Below are 15,119 nucleotides of genomic sequence, written 5' to 3'. Positions count from 1 at the left end.
ACAGTTACTCTGACTTTCAAGAATACAGCCACGTGGTTGAAAAGGGATTATTTTAAATCATTTTAGCTAACATTTTCTGAGCACTCACTGTGCAAAATGCTTGACACACATTATTTCATTTAATCTTTGTAACAACCTACTAAGATAGGTATTATTACCCCCAGTTTTAAGGAAACTGAAACTTCGAGAATTTAAGTAACTTGCCAAAGTCACACAGTTATTAAGTGTTGGAGCCTGGATTTGAACTGTTTACCTGACCCCAAAGCCCATTCCCCTAATTATTGGGTAGCAGAGAGCCAATCAATATGTTTTGTGGAATTAAATTTATTAAATGGATCACATTTGTGAGACAAAATAGCTAGAACAAGTTCTTACTGTTCTAGTGAGAGATGGTAGAACTGAAGACCAAAGGAGATTCTGAAATTTCTCTACCTTGAAATCTTTTAAGAAATAACACCAACTGCCAACCCTTTTTAGGGGAAGTCTAACCTTCAGGCAAAGGAAGGAGAAACCCAGTCCAGCAGAAAGTTCCAATCAGGAATTGACATTTACCTTTATAGAACCCTTGGTCTGTGGAATTATTTCTTAAGAAAGCACATCCTCTTTCTTCTACTCACTGTGCACATGCTTAGAGTACAGAGGAAAGACAAGGGGTAGAGCAGTGAAATCCTTGGAAACTTGCAGGAGAAATGCTTATTCCCAGACATTTCTTTTTTCTTCCTGAGAAGCTTTGAGTGTGAATTTTTTTTTTTTTTTTTTTTTTTTTTTTTTGCGTGGGCAGGCACTGGGAATCAAACCTGGATCTCTGGCTTGGCAGGTGGGAATTCTGCCACTGAGCCACCATCACACTGCCCCAGATTGACAATTTTTGAAATTATGGACAATAAAATATTTAAGAGGACATCACTTGTTGTATTTCAACCTGTATTACTCTCCAGAGTAATTTTTTAAAACTGCTGGGCAGATTTTCTGAAAAATTAACATTGACAGCAGAAAAAAGCCAAATCATCTGTAGAGGTCAAGGCATATGGCACAACCAGCTCAAACACGAGAGCACGACAGACTCATGCTTCCAGTGTCCTGCCATTTTCACATAAGAAGGAAAAATTCAGAACTTGTTGACGTCTCATACTTCTCAGAGTTGCAAAGATCTTTTAAGTTATTTAATTCACTCCTTTCCAGTCTCTGTTTGAACATTTGAAGTAATGGGAAGCTCACTGTCACACAGTGTTTTTACTCGTAAGGAAAAATGTCTATATTTTAGACATTAATGAATAAAAGTGTAGTAGCTAGAGGCAATAGCATTTATTTTTCCTGTAGAAATTATAAACAAAAATTATAAAAAGGTATTTGCTTCAGGTGGGCCACGGTGGCTCAGCAGGCAGAGTTCTCGTCTGCCATGCTGGAGACCCGGGTTCGATTCCCGGTGCCTGCCCATGTTAAAAAAAAAAAAAAAAAAAGCTATTTGCTTCACCTGCTAAAGACATAGAAAAGTAAGAGCAAATCAAAAGTTCCTGTGGTAGAGGAAAATAAGAACTTGATCTAATGATTAATATACAATAATTAAATTAAACTTTGCAAAAACTTGAAATAATAATAACTCAGAAAATAAGGATGCATATGTCCAAATTTCTTGTCAGTGAATTTTGGTGGGGTTTTTTTCCAGATTTATTGTGGTAAATATTTTCTTCTTCTGTCTGATGAAAAGAAAATGCTAAATTCAGAATAATTCAATTTCCTTTATCTCTGAAAATATCTTAAAAGAATTCAATTTAGAATGTCTTAACTCCTGTGAGAATCAACTCTGCTTTAAATACAAAATATTAAACATGACTTTATAAGGAGAAAGATGTTATACATCATTTTTTACATTATATTTTAATCTAAAAGTAATAGCTTAGTAAAGGAATTAAGTTTTTATAGCACTTAGTTTAATTTTTCTCAAAATTTTATGGTAGCTTTTGTTACTTTCCTACCAGTCTTCCTAATCTAATTTCTCAGTTATTCCTAGGCCTGGAGAGAGTACAGTATAGAAGCCGGCACAAATTGAGCATTTCCCTGAATTCCCTTTCAGGCTCCAAAATCCATACCCCCTTCTGTGATCCAGTTTTCCACTCTATTCCCGGAAAATTTGCTGAGTTAGGAAAAGTTTACTCACCTCCATGAAGCTCAGTGATCAGGCCACAAGGGGGCAGAGTAGGCACTTAGTTCAGAGCTCAGCAGGCTCAGGGTGGTTCAGACCCTGGGTCCAGGGTCCCTGTTAGTTTCCTAGGAATGGACTCAGAGCATGGCAGAAGGCGGGGGAAAGTTCAGGAGCTGGGGAGAAGGGACAAAGTCAGAAGGAAACCTGGCAGATTCCGTGACAGTTTGTCAGTTGCTTTGATCATCACTTGCTTAAGAGAAAGATAAACCCTGACTGGCCTACCTGCCTACCCTTTTTTTGCAGTGGGAGAATTCAACTCATTTAGATTTGGGGTAGTAATCTGGTATTAAGGTTCACAGATGTCCATCTTTGGAGTAGGCTGCTCTATGAAAGAAGAAATCAGCAACATCATCATAAGCCTATAAACCTTGCATGAGAGGTAACTACCTCACCCTCACAATCCTATCACAGCATTGAGACACCAACTGAGTGGCTTTAATGGAGGGTTACTTCACCACCCAGGGCTCACATGCCATTGAGACAGCCTCTGACTCTCTCTCTGAGAAAGTAACAAAGGCCTGGAAAACTCTAGGCCATAAAGTAACAGGACAAGAAAAGGGTCATTTCGCACAGTTTTCTTCAGCAGTTTTAGCTCACAGAGACAGGTACGTAGATTTAAGCTCTTGAGTCATCAAGGAAGAGCTATTATGGAGCCAAAGAGCTTTTATTACAGAAATTCCCTTAAATCAATGTTTTCTTAAATGTCTAGCTTCTGCCTAGTTGTCCAGCCTTAACTCTCACAACTTCTCTCTCAGTGTTGGGTTTACCTAAAAATGCCCTGCTTCTGTGTCTTTGCACATTGTACCTTCTACTTCAATTATTATTTCTTCAGCAAGCTTTACTCCCTCCCCCATCCCCTAAATAAATGTTTTGCTCCCTCTGTACCTGAGTTTTTCAACCTCAGCCCTATTAACATTTGAGGCCAGATGATTTGCTATGGCGGGCTGGCCTATGCATTCTGGGATTTTTTTTAAAACTTTTTTTATTGTATAATATAACATATATACTAAGCAAAGAAAGAAAAAAGCAATGGTTTTCAACACACTGTTCAGCAAGTAGTGTCAGGACAGATCACACAATTTTTCATGGGCTACCATACCATCATCTCAGATTTTTCCTTCTAGCTCCTTCAGAACATTTGAGGTTAGAAGGAATATACATATTTTATCTGTTTAGCTGTTTTTTCTTTTGTGAGAAATAATATATATTCAAAAAAGCAATAAATTTCAAGGTACAGCACAACAATTAGTTGTAGACCAGATTTCAGATTTTGGATGTGTTATAATTCCACAATTTTAGGTTTTTACTCCTAGCTGCTCTATGATACTGGAGACTAAAAGAAATATCAATATAATGATTCAATAACGATACTCTTTTGTTCAACCCTACCTTCTTTGTGTAACTCTACCATCACTTTGGATCTTTCTCCCATTCTTTAGGGGTATTTGGGCTATGCCCATTCTACCATTTTCATGTTGGAAGGGGCTGTCGATAATAAAGCTTCATGGTCTGGGTGGACTGAATTTTGAGATTTGAAGTAAAAAAAAAAGTCACAGAGTCCCCGAGTTGCTCCCTGAGTGCGGGCCCCAACAGTCAATCATCTCAGGAATCCCAGCATGTTTGAGCCGTGGGAAATATTGGCATTATCATCCTAGCACTTCACCGAAAACATTTGCAATGAGTTCCAGGCAAGTGTTCTTCATCTTCAACAAAAACAATTATCTCAGAGACTCTCTCAAAACCTTTGCATTGCAAAAGTTGAAGCATGATAATCTGCTGGAAAGTCGAGCTTTTAACACACAGGTGAGAATTTGGAAGTGGCTTGGCCTTCCTATGCTGTCATTTTCCACTCAGAGCTATGGCCACTGTCACCATCTCTGTGTCCATTGCTGCTGCCTTGGGAACCCCAGGATGCTGCTCCCTTTGCAATATATACCTAAAGGAAGTTATTTATTTATTCATTTATTTTGGCATGCATAGGCTCAGGGACTCAAACCCCGGCATTTCAGTCGAGAATTCTACCAGGGAGCTATCCTTGCACCACTCCCATTCTGGGATGTTTGCACTCCTGACATCTACCTCCTAGATAGATGCTAGCAGCACCCCAGTTGTGACAATGAAAAATGTCTTGAGACATTGCCAGATGTCTTTTGGGGTGCAAAATCATCCTCCAGTTGAGAGCATCTGCTCTACACATTTCTAAAGCACCCTAGATATTTGTACATGCCTGTACTGTTGGTCTTCAGAGAATGCTTTTTTTAATTGTTTGCTTGCATTTCTGTCCCTCCACTGAATTGTGAACAACCTCAAGGTAGTGCTGTCTTGCTCACTTGACAGCACGTGGCATTTGTTAAATCAAATTTCTTGTCAAATAAATGGCTATAAAATGCTAGGGATCATCTAGAAACTATGTCCCTAAGTCAAAAAATTAATTCCATCTTATCTTTAATATTTTTGCTGTTGGCTAAAATGTTTTACATCGAGTATACGTGATTATACTAAATCCTGGAATCTGTATGTTCTTTGAGTTCCTAGCCCATGGACAAGAATATTCCCACCAGAGCACTGAGTAACCTTGGCTAAAACGTTTAATTCCTTTGGGTATCAGTTCCTCTATCTGTAAAATGGGAATTTCTAAGACCCCTTTCACCTCTAGAAGCTCTGATTCCAAATCCTATATAGCAAGAGGACCTAAGCTTCGCAAAGTGGCATTTCAAGTTTTTCTTTCTTTATTTAACAACAAAGTGGTATGGGGCGGAGGGGTTGTAAACAGTGATGTCTAAGAGACTAAACATACCACGCTTTACCATGTAATTAGTAAAAATAAGACCAAAGTCATAAACCAAAGTTACTGTTTTTTTCCTAAACCTCAATTGTGTCATAGGGATGATAATTTTAGGTTTGTTGTGATAATTAAATGAGATAATGTAGGTAAAATGCTTAACAGTACCTGGCACATAGCACCCATTAACCAGTACTAGCTATTATTATTGTTATTGTTACTACAACTAACATTAATATGGCAAATGGTTTACAAAACTTGTGAGGCTAACATAGTCTAAAGCTAGATCAGGCACCAAGTGGATATGTTTGGTTGTCTATCTCCCCCGATCCCATTTCCACTCTGAACAAATGAACTTCCCAGTTTTCCTAATAGCTACCTGAAAACTAAATCTGAACTACCACATCTGCCCCTCTGAACTCTATCATTGTTGCCTCAGACCAACAGCTACCTTCCAACATACACAGTGCTGCTGGGTGGGCTATAACTAAACTTTTAGACTTCAAGGGCAGCAGAGCATCAGCCCAGCACCAAAGTTTTGAGACCAAGCCTACTTTATTTCTTCTCATACACATCATTTAATTCCATTTTAGAGGAAAACCAGCACCAGAGTCTTTCCTTTCTAATTCCACTGCCACATTTTTTTCCAGCTTTTAAACTGTCTTCTGTTGCAACAGGGATCATGCTGAATCTTTAAGAATCCTTCTCCGGCAACTCCCCTCAAGAGTCTTTAAAGGCTCCTTGCGCCTTTAGAAAATATCCAAACCCCATAACATAGCACCCTCAAGTACTCATAATATGGCCTTGATTTTCTTTTTTGAGTATGAGTTCTCACTTCTTCACACAACCATGTACAATAGTCATACCAACTTACTCATAGTAACGTGCCCTGTGGCAGCTCCCTTCAGCTTTTGTTCTTATATTCTATAAGGTCCTTGCTCTTGCCTAGATCTGTACCTTGACTGCCTACGATGTGTGAAGTGCCTCGTACTGTGTTTTGAACATAACAGGTGTCATTATTAATATTTTCTTGCTCAGATTCATAACAGAGACAATGTAAGGCATGCCTCCACTGAAACAAGCCCTTGATACCCCCTAGTGCTTATACTCCAAATTCCTGTCATATTTACCTCCCAGGGGAGCTGAGCTAGATGATGAAGTAACAAAAGTCAGTGTCCCCAAACTAATCTATGGTGATAGTATTTAGAACAGTGATTGCCTATGGGGGATGGGATTGACGGAAGAGGGCACAGGGAACTTTCTAGGGCAAGATATGTTCTCTATCTTGATTGGGATGTTAGTCACATCAATGTATATATTTGCTAAAACTCATCTAATTATACATTTAAGATCATTGTATGTGAATTCAACCTCAATTTTTTAAAAAGTAAGAATCCTCTTTGTCTTTTTCTTTTAAAACAAAGATCAAGAACACAAATTTCTACAGGAGCTTGGCAGGTAAGGGAAACGTGAAGTGGCTGGGTAAAATACGATAGGGAGTATTGAAGACTGAGGCAAACTGGAGAGCGTATGCTCTTTATCATGACCCCAAGGAATAATGCATGCAAAAGCAGAACCCAAAGAATTTAATAGGTACTTTACGTATTTCAATCATTAGCCAAATTTGTGACACACTATGCTTTGCCACAGAGCAATTTACAGTCTCCAAAGTAGGATGCACAAAACGATCTATTGAAATGTGGGATGAAAATATTGAGAACACTTTTCTAAATTTTAATTTTAATTTTCATGTTAGTTTTCTTACTTATTTTACTTTAGAACAGAAGAAGAGACCAACAGTAGGGTGTATACCACATTTATCTTATATATCCTGTGCCAAGTTAAGTAATTGGGGCCTAGGATATGGGCAACGTTCCAAAGAAGACGAGTAGACAGACAAGCAGGAATGGACACTTCACCATTGGCAGAACTGAATCTCTAAGGGGGGAAATCAACACTGCTACAACCATAGATAATCAAGAAAAGAACAAGCTTTTATTGACATCTCAATCTCAGGAAAAGAGAGCAGGGATCGCTCCCCTTCCAGTTCTAAAGTTCAGACTGAGTTGTGAGTGCTTTGTGACTCTGCAGAGGAAGTGGGGGCTAGTGGGGGGTCTTCCCAAAGCTCTGACCCACTCAGCTACTGAAGCAGCTGGGATGATGATGAGGTAATCTTTTTGTTCACAGAGAAGTATGCTGACCTGCTGCTTAACTGACCAGAGTGGCAAGCACACCTGTAAAGCCAGGGTGAGGGCAGCCCCTCTCTGGCTTGGCAAGTTGCAGAAAAGTACAGAACAATGACTCTAGAAATTTTGTGCCTGGGTATCTCCCGAGGTGGGCAAAGTCCCAGGAGAATTCCTACCCATATACCACCCCCTTCACCCTCGTAGTTAGAGAAGTAGTCAGAAAGGATTGACTTCCTTCCACTCCTACAGAATCAGAAAATCCAGAGAAACCCAGAGGCAGCAACCTGCCTAATCCATTAATTAGAGTATAGTTTCCATTAATCTAGCCAAGACACATTATAGTGGTTGCTTAATCAAGAATGAAATGTATATCTCTCTTGATTAAGAGTTCAAACTTGTATGGTAGCTCTGATCTGCAAAGTTGTCAGTCTCTTAGTTTCCTTCCGTCTACTTGCTCTATCATGTCTAGGGTCTTGTCCTCATTTACATAATCTAAAATGGCTACATGCAGCCAGCTAAAATTTTATTGCTATGAGAAATAAAGGGTAAACTGCTTTGAGGGGTAACTACCAGTCTCTGGTGTACTAAGACAAATGAAGTATGGCCCTGCAGCATGAAACCAAAGAAAATAAAAAGTAGCATCTCATAATACATGGGAATCAAAGGACATTTTTCTTTATTCCAGATGAAAATTTTTAAAGTTAGACTTTTTGAGCTCAGCGCATTGAAGGTCAAGACCCTATAATTCCTGCACAAAGACATGGAAAAATACCCAGCAGGGTATCTGTATATAGCAACACTGTTTGCATCATATATAGATGCAGAAGTGCTGGTGGCTGATTTTTACCAAATAAATTGGGCAAGTTTTAGTATATTTAAGGGAAATGTAGAGACACTTACTATAGAAGATGTGGTCACATTCTGTAGAATAGATGCATCAACTACTCTGTTCAATCTCCAAGTATCCATCCGTGCAAATTCGACATTGGATATAATCAAAGAGCAGGCGACATAAAATTCCTTCTTCCAGGAAATTGTGGTGGGCACTATTAGTCACATACGCATCTCTGTTCCTCATCAGCCATTCCATCACTGCTTACCACCCTGCTGCCAGTATGGCTTTGGAGTGGCCTTGTGGCTCTACAGATTCACGAGTGAGGTCGATCACTTCCTCTCCATCACTTCCCCTGAATTCTATCAGTTCTGCTTCCAAGACCATCTCAGGAGTTGTGCTTCCTTCCCCATCTTGCTTATGGGCTTGTCTGGAATTTACCATGCTACCACAGCATATTCTTGTAATCATTATGCTTTTTGGATCCAGCCTTCAGAGAAATAAGCGATCTGTGCCAAAGTTTAGAAACGAATGTTAAAGTTCTTAATGTCTCACCGATATGGGTTAGTTACTCTAAAAATTTTAAGTCCAGATTTTCCACTATCTTTGAACTCTGATTCTGATTCCTGTTCTATCTCCACCCCCACAACTGTTGTGATCCTACAAGAGTGGATCTTCTGGGGAGCCACTGATGAGACAACTCAATCTGAACTTTTCTCTGAAAAAGTAAGAGAAAAATTAAACTTTAGAAATATCTAAAATAAAATTGATAGTAGTATAGCAAAGTTGATATTTGTAATAACTTTTTACTTGATATTTTGAGAATGCACACAGTTTTGATAGTTAATCAAATGGTATTTAAGATACTGTTTAATATTTGGAATTCAAGAAACTCCGATATCTGTATTTATAGATTTTTTTTCATTCTTTGCTTTAATTTTAAATTGGTTTATGAAACGTATTGTACAAACAGGCTTTGCAATGATTACTTAGGTTTTCTTTAATATGCCTATGGATAAGCTAACTTAGACATCCATTTTAGGTGGTTAAGATTTCCATAAGTTGCCTGCCCAAGCAAAAAAAAAAAAGGAAGATTTCCATATGTTAATTGTAAAAATATTTGTATCTTCATATTTTCCTGACAGCAGGAAAATGCTTAGTAACATAAGTCATTACTATAGCAATGCAGATATTTAAAAGAACTTTCTACTTGATATTTTGAGAACATTCACAGTTTTGACAGCTGATCAAATGGTATCTAAGTTAGTGTTTAATACTTAGAATTTAAGAACTTTGCTATCTGAATATATAGATTTTTTTCCTTGTTGCCTTAATTTTAAATTGGTTTATGAAACTTACTATGCAAACACAGGCTTTACAATGATTATATGGCTACTTTATTTAAATATGTCTATGGTTAAGCTAAGATATCCATTGTTGGTGGTGCTAAGTGTATTGTTTGTCTTCTTAAATTAAAAAAAAACTAACAAAAAAGATTGATAGTAATATATATATAAAATATATAGTGTTTTATATATATATATGAAATGCATGCACAAAAATTTCTGATACTGGTACATTATAATAAAGTTATACCACTGTTATATACTATGGCTCTTGAAGCTGAGTGCCACTCCCCACTCCATTTTCTGATGGTACTGGGGAGAATGAGGAGGCCAAGGGGCACTTACCTCAAGAGAAACACCATTAAGTACCGAGGAAGGGTTGCTACTTCATCCAAGAGTCAGTATGAGGATTTTGAGGAAGTGCTTATTTTTTTTTATGAAAAGATATTTTATTACTATTTTACTATACAACATATTAGTAAGTACACCAGATTACATTTTCTCATATGGCAAATGAGCCAGAAGATAACATTTCTCTTTGATTCCTAATGAGAACCTGAAAATCATCTCTTTTGTGGGATTTGGGTTCCTTCTACATAGGTGATACTGTCCATGAGGATATCATCGGTGCTTGGTGGTAAAGAATATTTTGCTAAGTTGTTCTATCATGAGTCCTTGCTCAATATGTTCATCTTTTCTTCTACTCTGGTTCATGTGTTTCTTCGTTATTATGCACAGGATCTGACTGAAGGATAGGTTTTGGGTGCTCATATGGAATATCCACAGAAGAGTGATAGTATACCTTCGTCCTGCCATTGGATGTCAAAGCAAGGTCTGCTTTGCAATTATGATCATCTGGAAGAGAAGAGTACATAGATTTAGGAAAAATACAATATAAAGCTCTATTTTGGACTAGAAACAAATGTTTCAAGATAGTTCTGCTTGATATCACACATTTTATTGCTGCTACAACCAGGGTGAATCAAAATACTTTGGTTTGCTAAAGCTGCCAGAATGCAATATATCCGAATGGGTTGGCTTTTTCAATGGAGATTTATTAATTATTTATTACAAATGTATAGTTCTAAGGCCATGAAAATGTCCAAATAAAAACTTCATGGAGAAGATACCTCCTCTGAGGAAGGGCTGCTGACATCCGGGGTTCCTCTGTCATGTGGAAAAGCAAAAACAACGTTTGCTGGTCCATCTCTCCTGGGTTCTGGTTTCAAATGGCTCTCTCCAAAATGTCTCTGGGCATTTCTCTATCTATACTCTCATAAAAGCCTCCAGTACAGGATTAAGAGCCACCTTGAATGGGCTGGGTCACATCTCAGTTGAACCAAAAGGTCCCATCCACAATAGTTCTGCCTTTACAGAGACAGATTAAGAGAACGTGACCTTTTGCTGGGCTACATAATAGCTCCAGACCAGCACAGGTGATATAAAAAAAGATGTTTAAACAGAAATTGTCTTTAAAATCTGCTTTTAGGCATACCTATTTTAATGCTCACTATTCTGCTAACAGGTGGCATGGAGAGACACAAATCTATGTCTTTTGACTACAAACCTTCATAGATTATCACTGTGAACTGGCCATCTTGTCCCCAGTGCTTATTTTTTTATAAATGTAAAATTGGAGAGACCAACAAAGGTGTTTGTACATTTGAATTTCTAATAGCAAATAAGGAATGGACCATTTAGTCCATGCAGAGTTTTCATGTTGCCTAGCATTCTCTTTCTAATAAAGGCAACAATGGTGTTTTGAAAGTTTTATCCTAGATTCTGTTCTAGGAAGAGGTGGACATTTTCAAAGCCTTAGAGCTGTAAATTTGCAACTTAATAAGTTCCCCTTTTAAAAAGATGTTCCATTTCTGATATAATGCTTTCCAGCAGCTTTCAAACTAGAGAAAATTTTGGTACTGGAGAAGTGGGGTGCTGTTGTGGTTTGCAAATACCAAATATGTTGTAACGACTTTTTAAATGGATAAGGGGAAGATTTTGGAAGAATTGTAAGGAGCTTAATAGAGAAGGCCTGCAGTGCTTTGAAGATACTGTTGGTAGAAATGTGTACTCTAAAGATAACTCTGATAAGGCCTTAGGCAGAAATGAGGCATGTGTTATTGCAAACTGGAAGGAAGGTGACCCTTGTTTTAAAATGGCAAAGAATCTAGCAAAATTCACCACTGGTTTTAGATGGAAGGCAGAATTTAAAAGCCATGAACTTGGCTATTTAGCTGAAGAGATTTCCAAATTAAATGTGGAGAGTGCAGCCTGGTTTCTCCTTGCAGCTTATAGTGAAATGCAACAGGAAAGAGATAAGCTGAGAACTGAACTTTTGTGTATAAAAAAACAAAATTGATGGTCTGGAAAATTCTGAGCTTCCAGAAAGGGAGACTCCAGAGAATAGTGCCCCATGTGAAGATTTAACCAAATGTGGAACCAGTTAGCTATTTCAGAAAAGGCTAGGATTGGAGATGGAGTTACCCAGTAAGAATCTGTGGAAAGTCCTTTTGTCTGATGGGCACGATCCCAACCTATTGAATAGGAAACCAACAAGAATGTTGTGGGATCTGAATAAATGGAACCACTACCAGTCTGGATTAAAAGGAATAGAAAAGGGACAAATTGAAGGAAAAATAACTTCAGAGGCAGAACTATGGAAGCTAAGGTCTGAAGTCAAGAAACCAAGGGCCAGGAAAACAGATCCACCCAAGCACTTGGAGAGGGTGAGTTTTCCTGGAAGCAGAGGGTGGGCCTTCCAACTCACTGAAGTGGAAGAGTTGTGCTGCCTCAGGCCTTGGACAGGGTAGAGCACATTCCTTGGGGATTGGGAAAGCCTGACTGCCACCCCATTGTTTCGGAGGGGTTGAGCATGTGCCCCGGAGATGGCAGAGAGCTCAGGTGCTGCCCTGATGCTTGGAGAAGGTGGAGCTGAGAAAAAGATGGTCTCCCCAATGTCCCCCAAGGTTACATTTGGACAGAGCCTGGTGGCTACATAGGCCCTTGGAAAGGATGGGAATGCCACTTTCCAAAGCCCTGAGGATAAATGACTCTCAGACTTTGAAATCTAATGGCATTTGTCCTACAGATTTCCAGAACTGTTTGAGTCTTATGACCCCTGTGTTCTTTCCAATTTCTCCCTATGGAAATGGGAATATGTATCCTATGACTGTCCTTCCTTTGTATATTGGCAGCAGATAACTTGTTCTGAGTTTTGCAGGTCCAGAGCCAAAGGAGAATTTGCCTTAGAACACGCCTGTAGCTGACTTTGATGAGATTTGGTACCGTTTCTGATTTTGTATTGTATTTGTATTGTTACTGAAATGGTTTAAGTCTTTCTGATATTATTATGGAATGAATGTATTTTGCATTTGGAAAGAACATGTCTTTTGGGGGTCCAAAGGGTGGAATGTGTCAGTAATCTGTTGTGTATCCCAGAAAAGCCAAGTTATTTAATCCTAATTCAATATTTCTGGTTGGGAGCTTTTTGATTGTTTCCATGGAGATGTGACCCACCCAACTGTGGGTGGTAACTTTTGATGAGATGGTTTCCATGGAGATGTGTCTCTACCCATTCAGGGTGGGATTGCTTACTGGAGTCCTTTAAGAGGGAACCATTTTGGAAAAAGCTTTAGAGCCACCAGAACTGACAGAGCCAACAGAACAGAGGGAGTCCCAAGGAAGCCGTTGAAAATCCTGGAGAAAAAGATAGCAGATGTCACCATGTGCCTTTCCAGCTGAGAGGGAAACCCTGAACATCATTGGCCTTTCTTGAGTGAAGGTAACCTCTTGTTTGTGCCTTAATTTGGACAATTTCACAGCCTTAGAACTATAAACTTGCAACTTAGTAAATTCCCCTTTTTAGAAGTTGTTCCATTTCTGGTATAGTGCATTTTGCAGCTTTCAAACTGGAACAAAGTTCATTCACCTAGCTGTATGTCTCAAAAATTCATTCCTTCTTGTGGCCGCTCAGTAGTCTGTTTTATGTATACACCTCAGTTCCCCCTTCCATTCCTCAGTCATCATACCATTACGCCACCTCCATCCATTGTGAATTGTGAATACTGCCATCATAAACACCAATGTGCAAATGTTTATTCATGTCCCCACACTCAGTTCCTCCAGGTATATACTGAGCAAAAGGGTTGCAGGATCATGTGGCAATCCCACCCCAGCCTCTTGTGGAACCAATACATTATCTTCCAAAGTGCTGCGCCTTTAAGTTTCCCTACCAACAGTGAATAGGTACATCTCTTCCTCATTTTCTCTAACACTTGTTTATCTGTGTTCATTTTTTTTTTTTTTTTTTTGCATGGGCAGGCACTGGGAAATGAACCTGGGTTTCCAGCATGGCAGGCGAGAATTCTGCCTGCTGAGCCACCATGGCCCGCCCAGTGTTCATTTTTAAACAGTCTTATTCACACATCATACAATCCAACCCTAGTAAATAGACAATGCATTATCTTTTCTTTCTTTCTTTCTTTTTTTTTTTTGCATGGGCAGTCTCCGGGAATCGAACCCAGGTCTCTGGCATGGCAGGCGAGAATTCTGTCACTGAGCCACCATTGCACTGTCTGACATTGCATTAGCTTTTAAGTAAATAAAACATTTACGTAATTATTATTTAAAAAGCACACACAAAATTGTAAGGAATTGTGGGAATCCTAGCACATTGGTAGATATAAGGTAGGCATTTCAAAGATGTCATCTGTCCCCCACCTTGGTTTTTGTAGTCAATTGGATCACTCTGATGGCTGGCTTTTATGACTTTCCCCATTTCAATAAGCTTTCACCTTTTAAAATTTGAAAGTAGCAAAGTTTATTCTGTCTTGGTGTTTTAGTTTACTAATGTTGCTAGAATGTAATATACCAGAAATGGGTTGGCTTTTATAAAGGGGACTTAATAAGTTACAAGTTTACAGCTCTAAGGCCATAAAAATGTCCAAACTAAGAAAGCCGGATAGTGTTTGGAACACTTCTGTCAGCTGAGAAGGCACATGGCTGGCATCTGCTGGTTCTTTGGCTTCTGGTTTCAAAAGTTCCCACATGGGCATTTTCTTTCTACATCTCCAAACATCTCTGTCTGTGTTGGCTCTGAGCTTTTTCCAAAATTGTCCCCTCTTAAAGGACTCCAATAAGTGGATTAAGACCCACCATAAATGAGTAGGCTTCCATGGAAACCACCTAATCAAAAGGTCCAACCCACACTTGGGTAGACCATATCTTCATAAAAACAACTTTTAATAAAAAAGATCTCACCTAACAGCAGATCTACTTTCACAAGATTGGATTAGGATAAAAAAAACATGGCTTTTGTGGGGTACATAAAGTTTCAAACCAGCACACTTGGAAACTTCCAGTCAGGAAGCCAACAGATTTACAACTAAGGGAACCAGGCCACCAACAGTCACATACTCTATAGAAGTGTCTCCAAGAGAAAACCATGTGCCTTTGAGGATATTACATGGAAAGATGAAGCTGGTAGATTTATTTTGAAACTTCTGGAATACAAGAACCATCAAGAGCAGCTAAAAAGGGAAATCCTGGGCATGCCTCCATGCCTTGTCCATGGGCTGGTTTCTGGAATCAGATCTGGCTTTGAATCAAACTAGCTCTGATTCCCTTTTTTATCCTGATGTTACTTATACTTAGTCTCTCTGGAGTTGAGTTTCTTCATCTGAAGGCATTCTAATCTTCCTTCTAGAATGCTACTAATGAGAATTAAATGAGACAAAACATGTAAAACCCCTAGCCATGGTGAGATTTCACT

The 15,119-nt window shown here is 38.8% G+C and overlaps 1 protein-coding gene and 1 long non-coding RNA gene across 13 annotated transcripts in view; one reads left to right on the top strand and one right to left on the bottom strand.

Moving 5' to 3' along the window:
* TRIM69 (tripartite motif containing 69) overlaps positions 1 to 8,666 on the bottom strand; it is a 40,940-nt gene extending 32,274 nt beyond the window's left edge. For 4 of the 11 annotated variants that reach the window (XM_077127732.1, XM_077127727.1, XM_077127728.1 and 1 more), the window contains exon 1: positions 2,159 to 2,399. Coding sequence is in view for 3 of the 11 variants with exons in the window: in XM_077127722.1 (XP_076983837.1) it covers positions 2,159 to 2,164 (6 nt within the window). In the remaining 8 variants the exon portion in view is untranslated. Of the gene's footprint in view, positions 1 to 2,158; positions 2,409 to 8,071 lie in introns of those variants that run through there. The other 7 variants (XM_077127720.1, XM_077127723.1, XM_077127726.1 and 4 more) reach the window with 7 other exon arrangements.
* LOC143656044 (uncharacterized) overlaps positions 7,584 to 15,119 on the top strand; it is a 40,727-nt gene continuing 33,191 nt past the window's right edge. Inside the window, exon 1 of one of the 2 annotated variants that reach the window (XR_013162372.1) lies at positions 7,584 to 8,729. This is a non-coding gene — a long non-coding RNA (uncharacterized LOC143656044). The remainder of the gene's footprint in view (positions 8,730 to 15,119) is intronic. The other variant, XR_013162371.1, reaches the window with a different exon arrangement.

This window comes from Tamandua tetradactyla, chromosome 14 (genome assembly GCF_023851605.1).
Source record: "Tamandua tetradactyla isolate mTamTet1 chromosome 14, mTamTet1.pri, whole genome shotgun sequence".
Lineage (NCBI taxonomy): Eukaryota > Metazoa > Chordata > Mammalia > Pilosa > Myrmecophagidae > Tamandua > Tamandua tetradactyla.
Note: the sequence above shows the minus strand (reverse complement) of the source record. Positions and strands in the feature narration are given on the sequence as shown.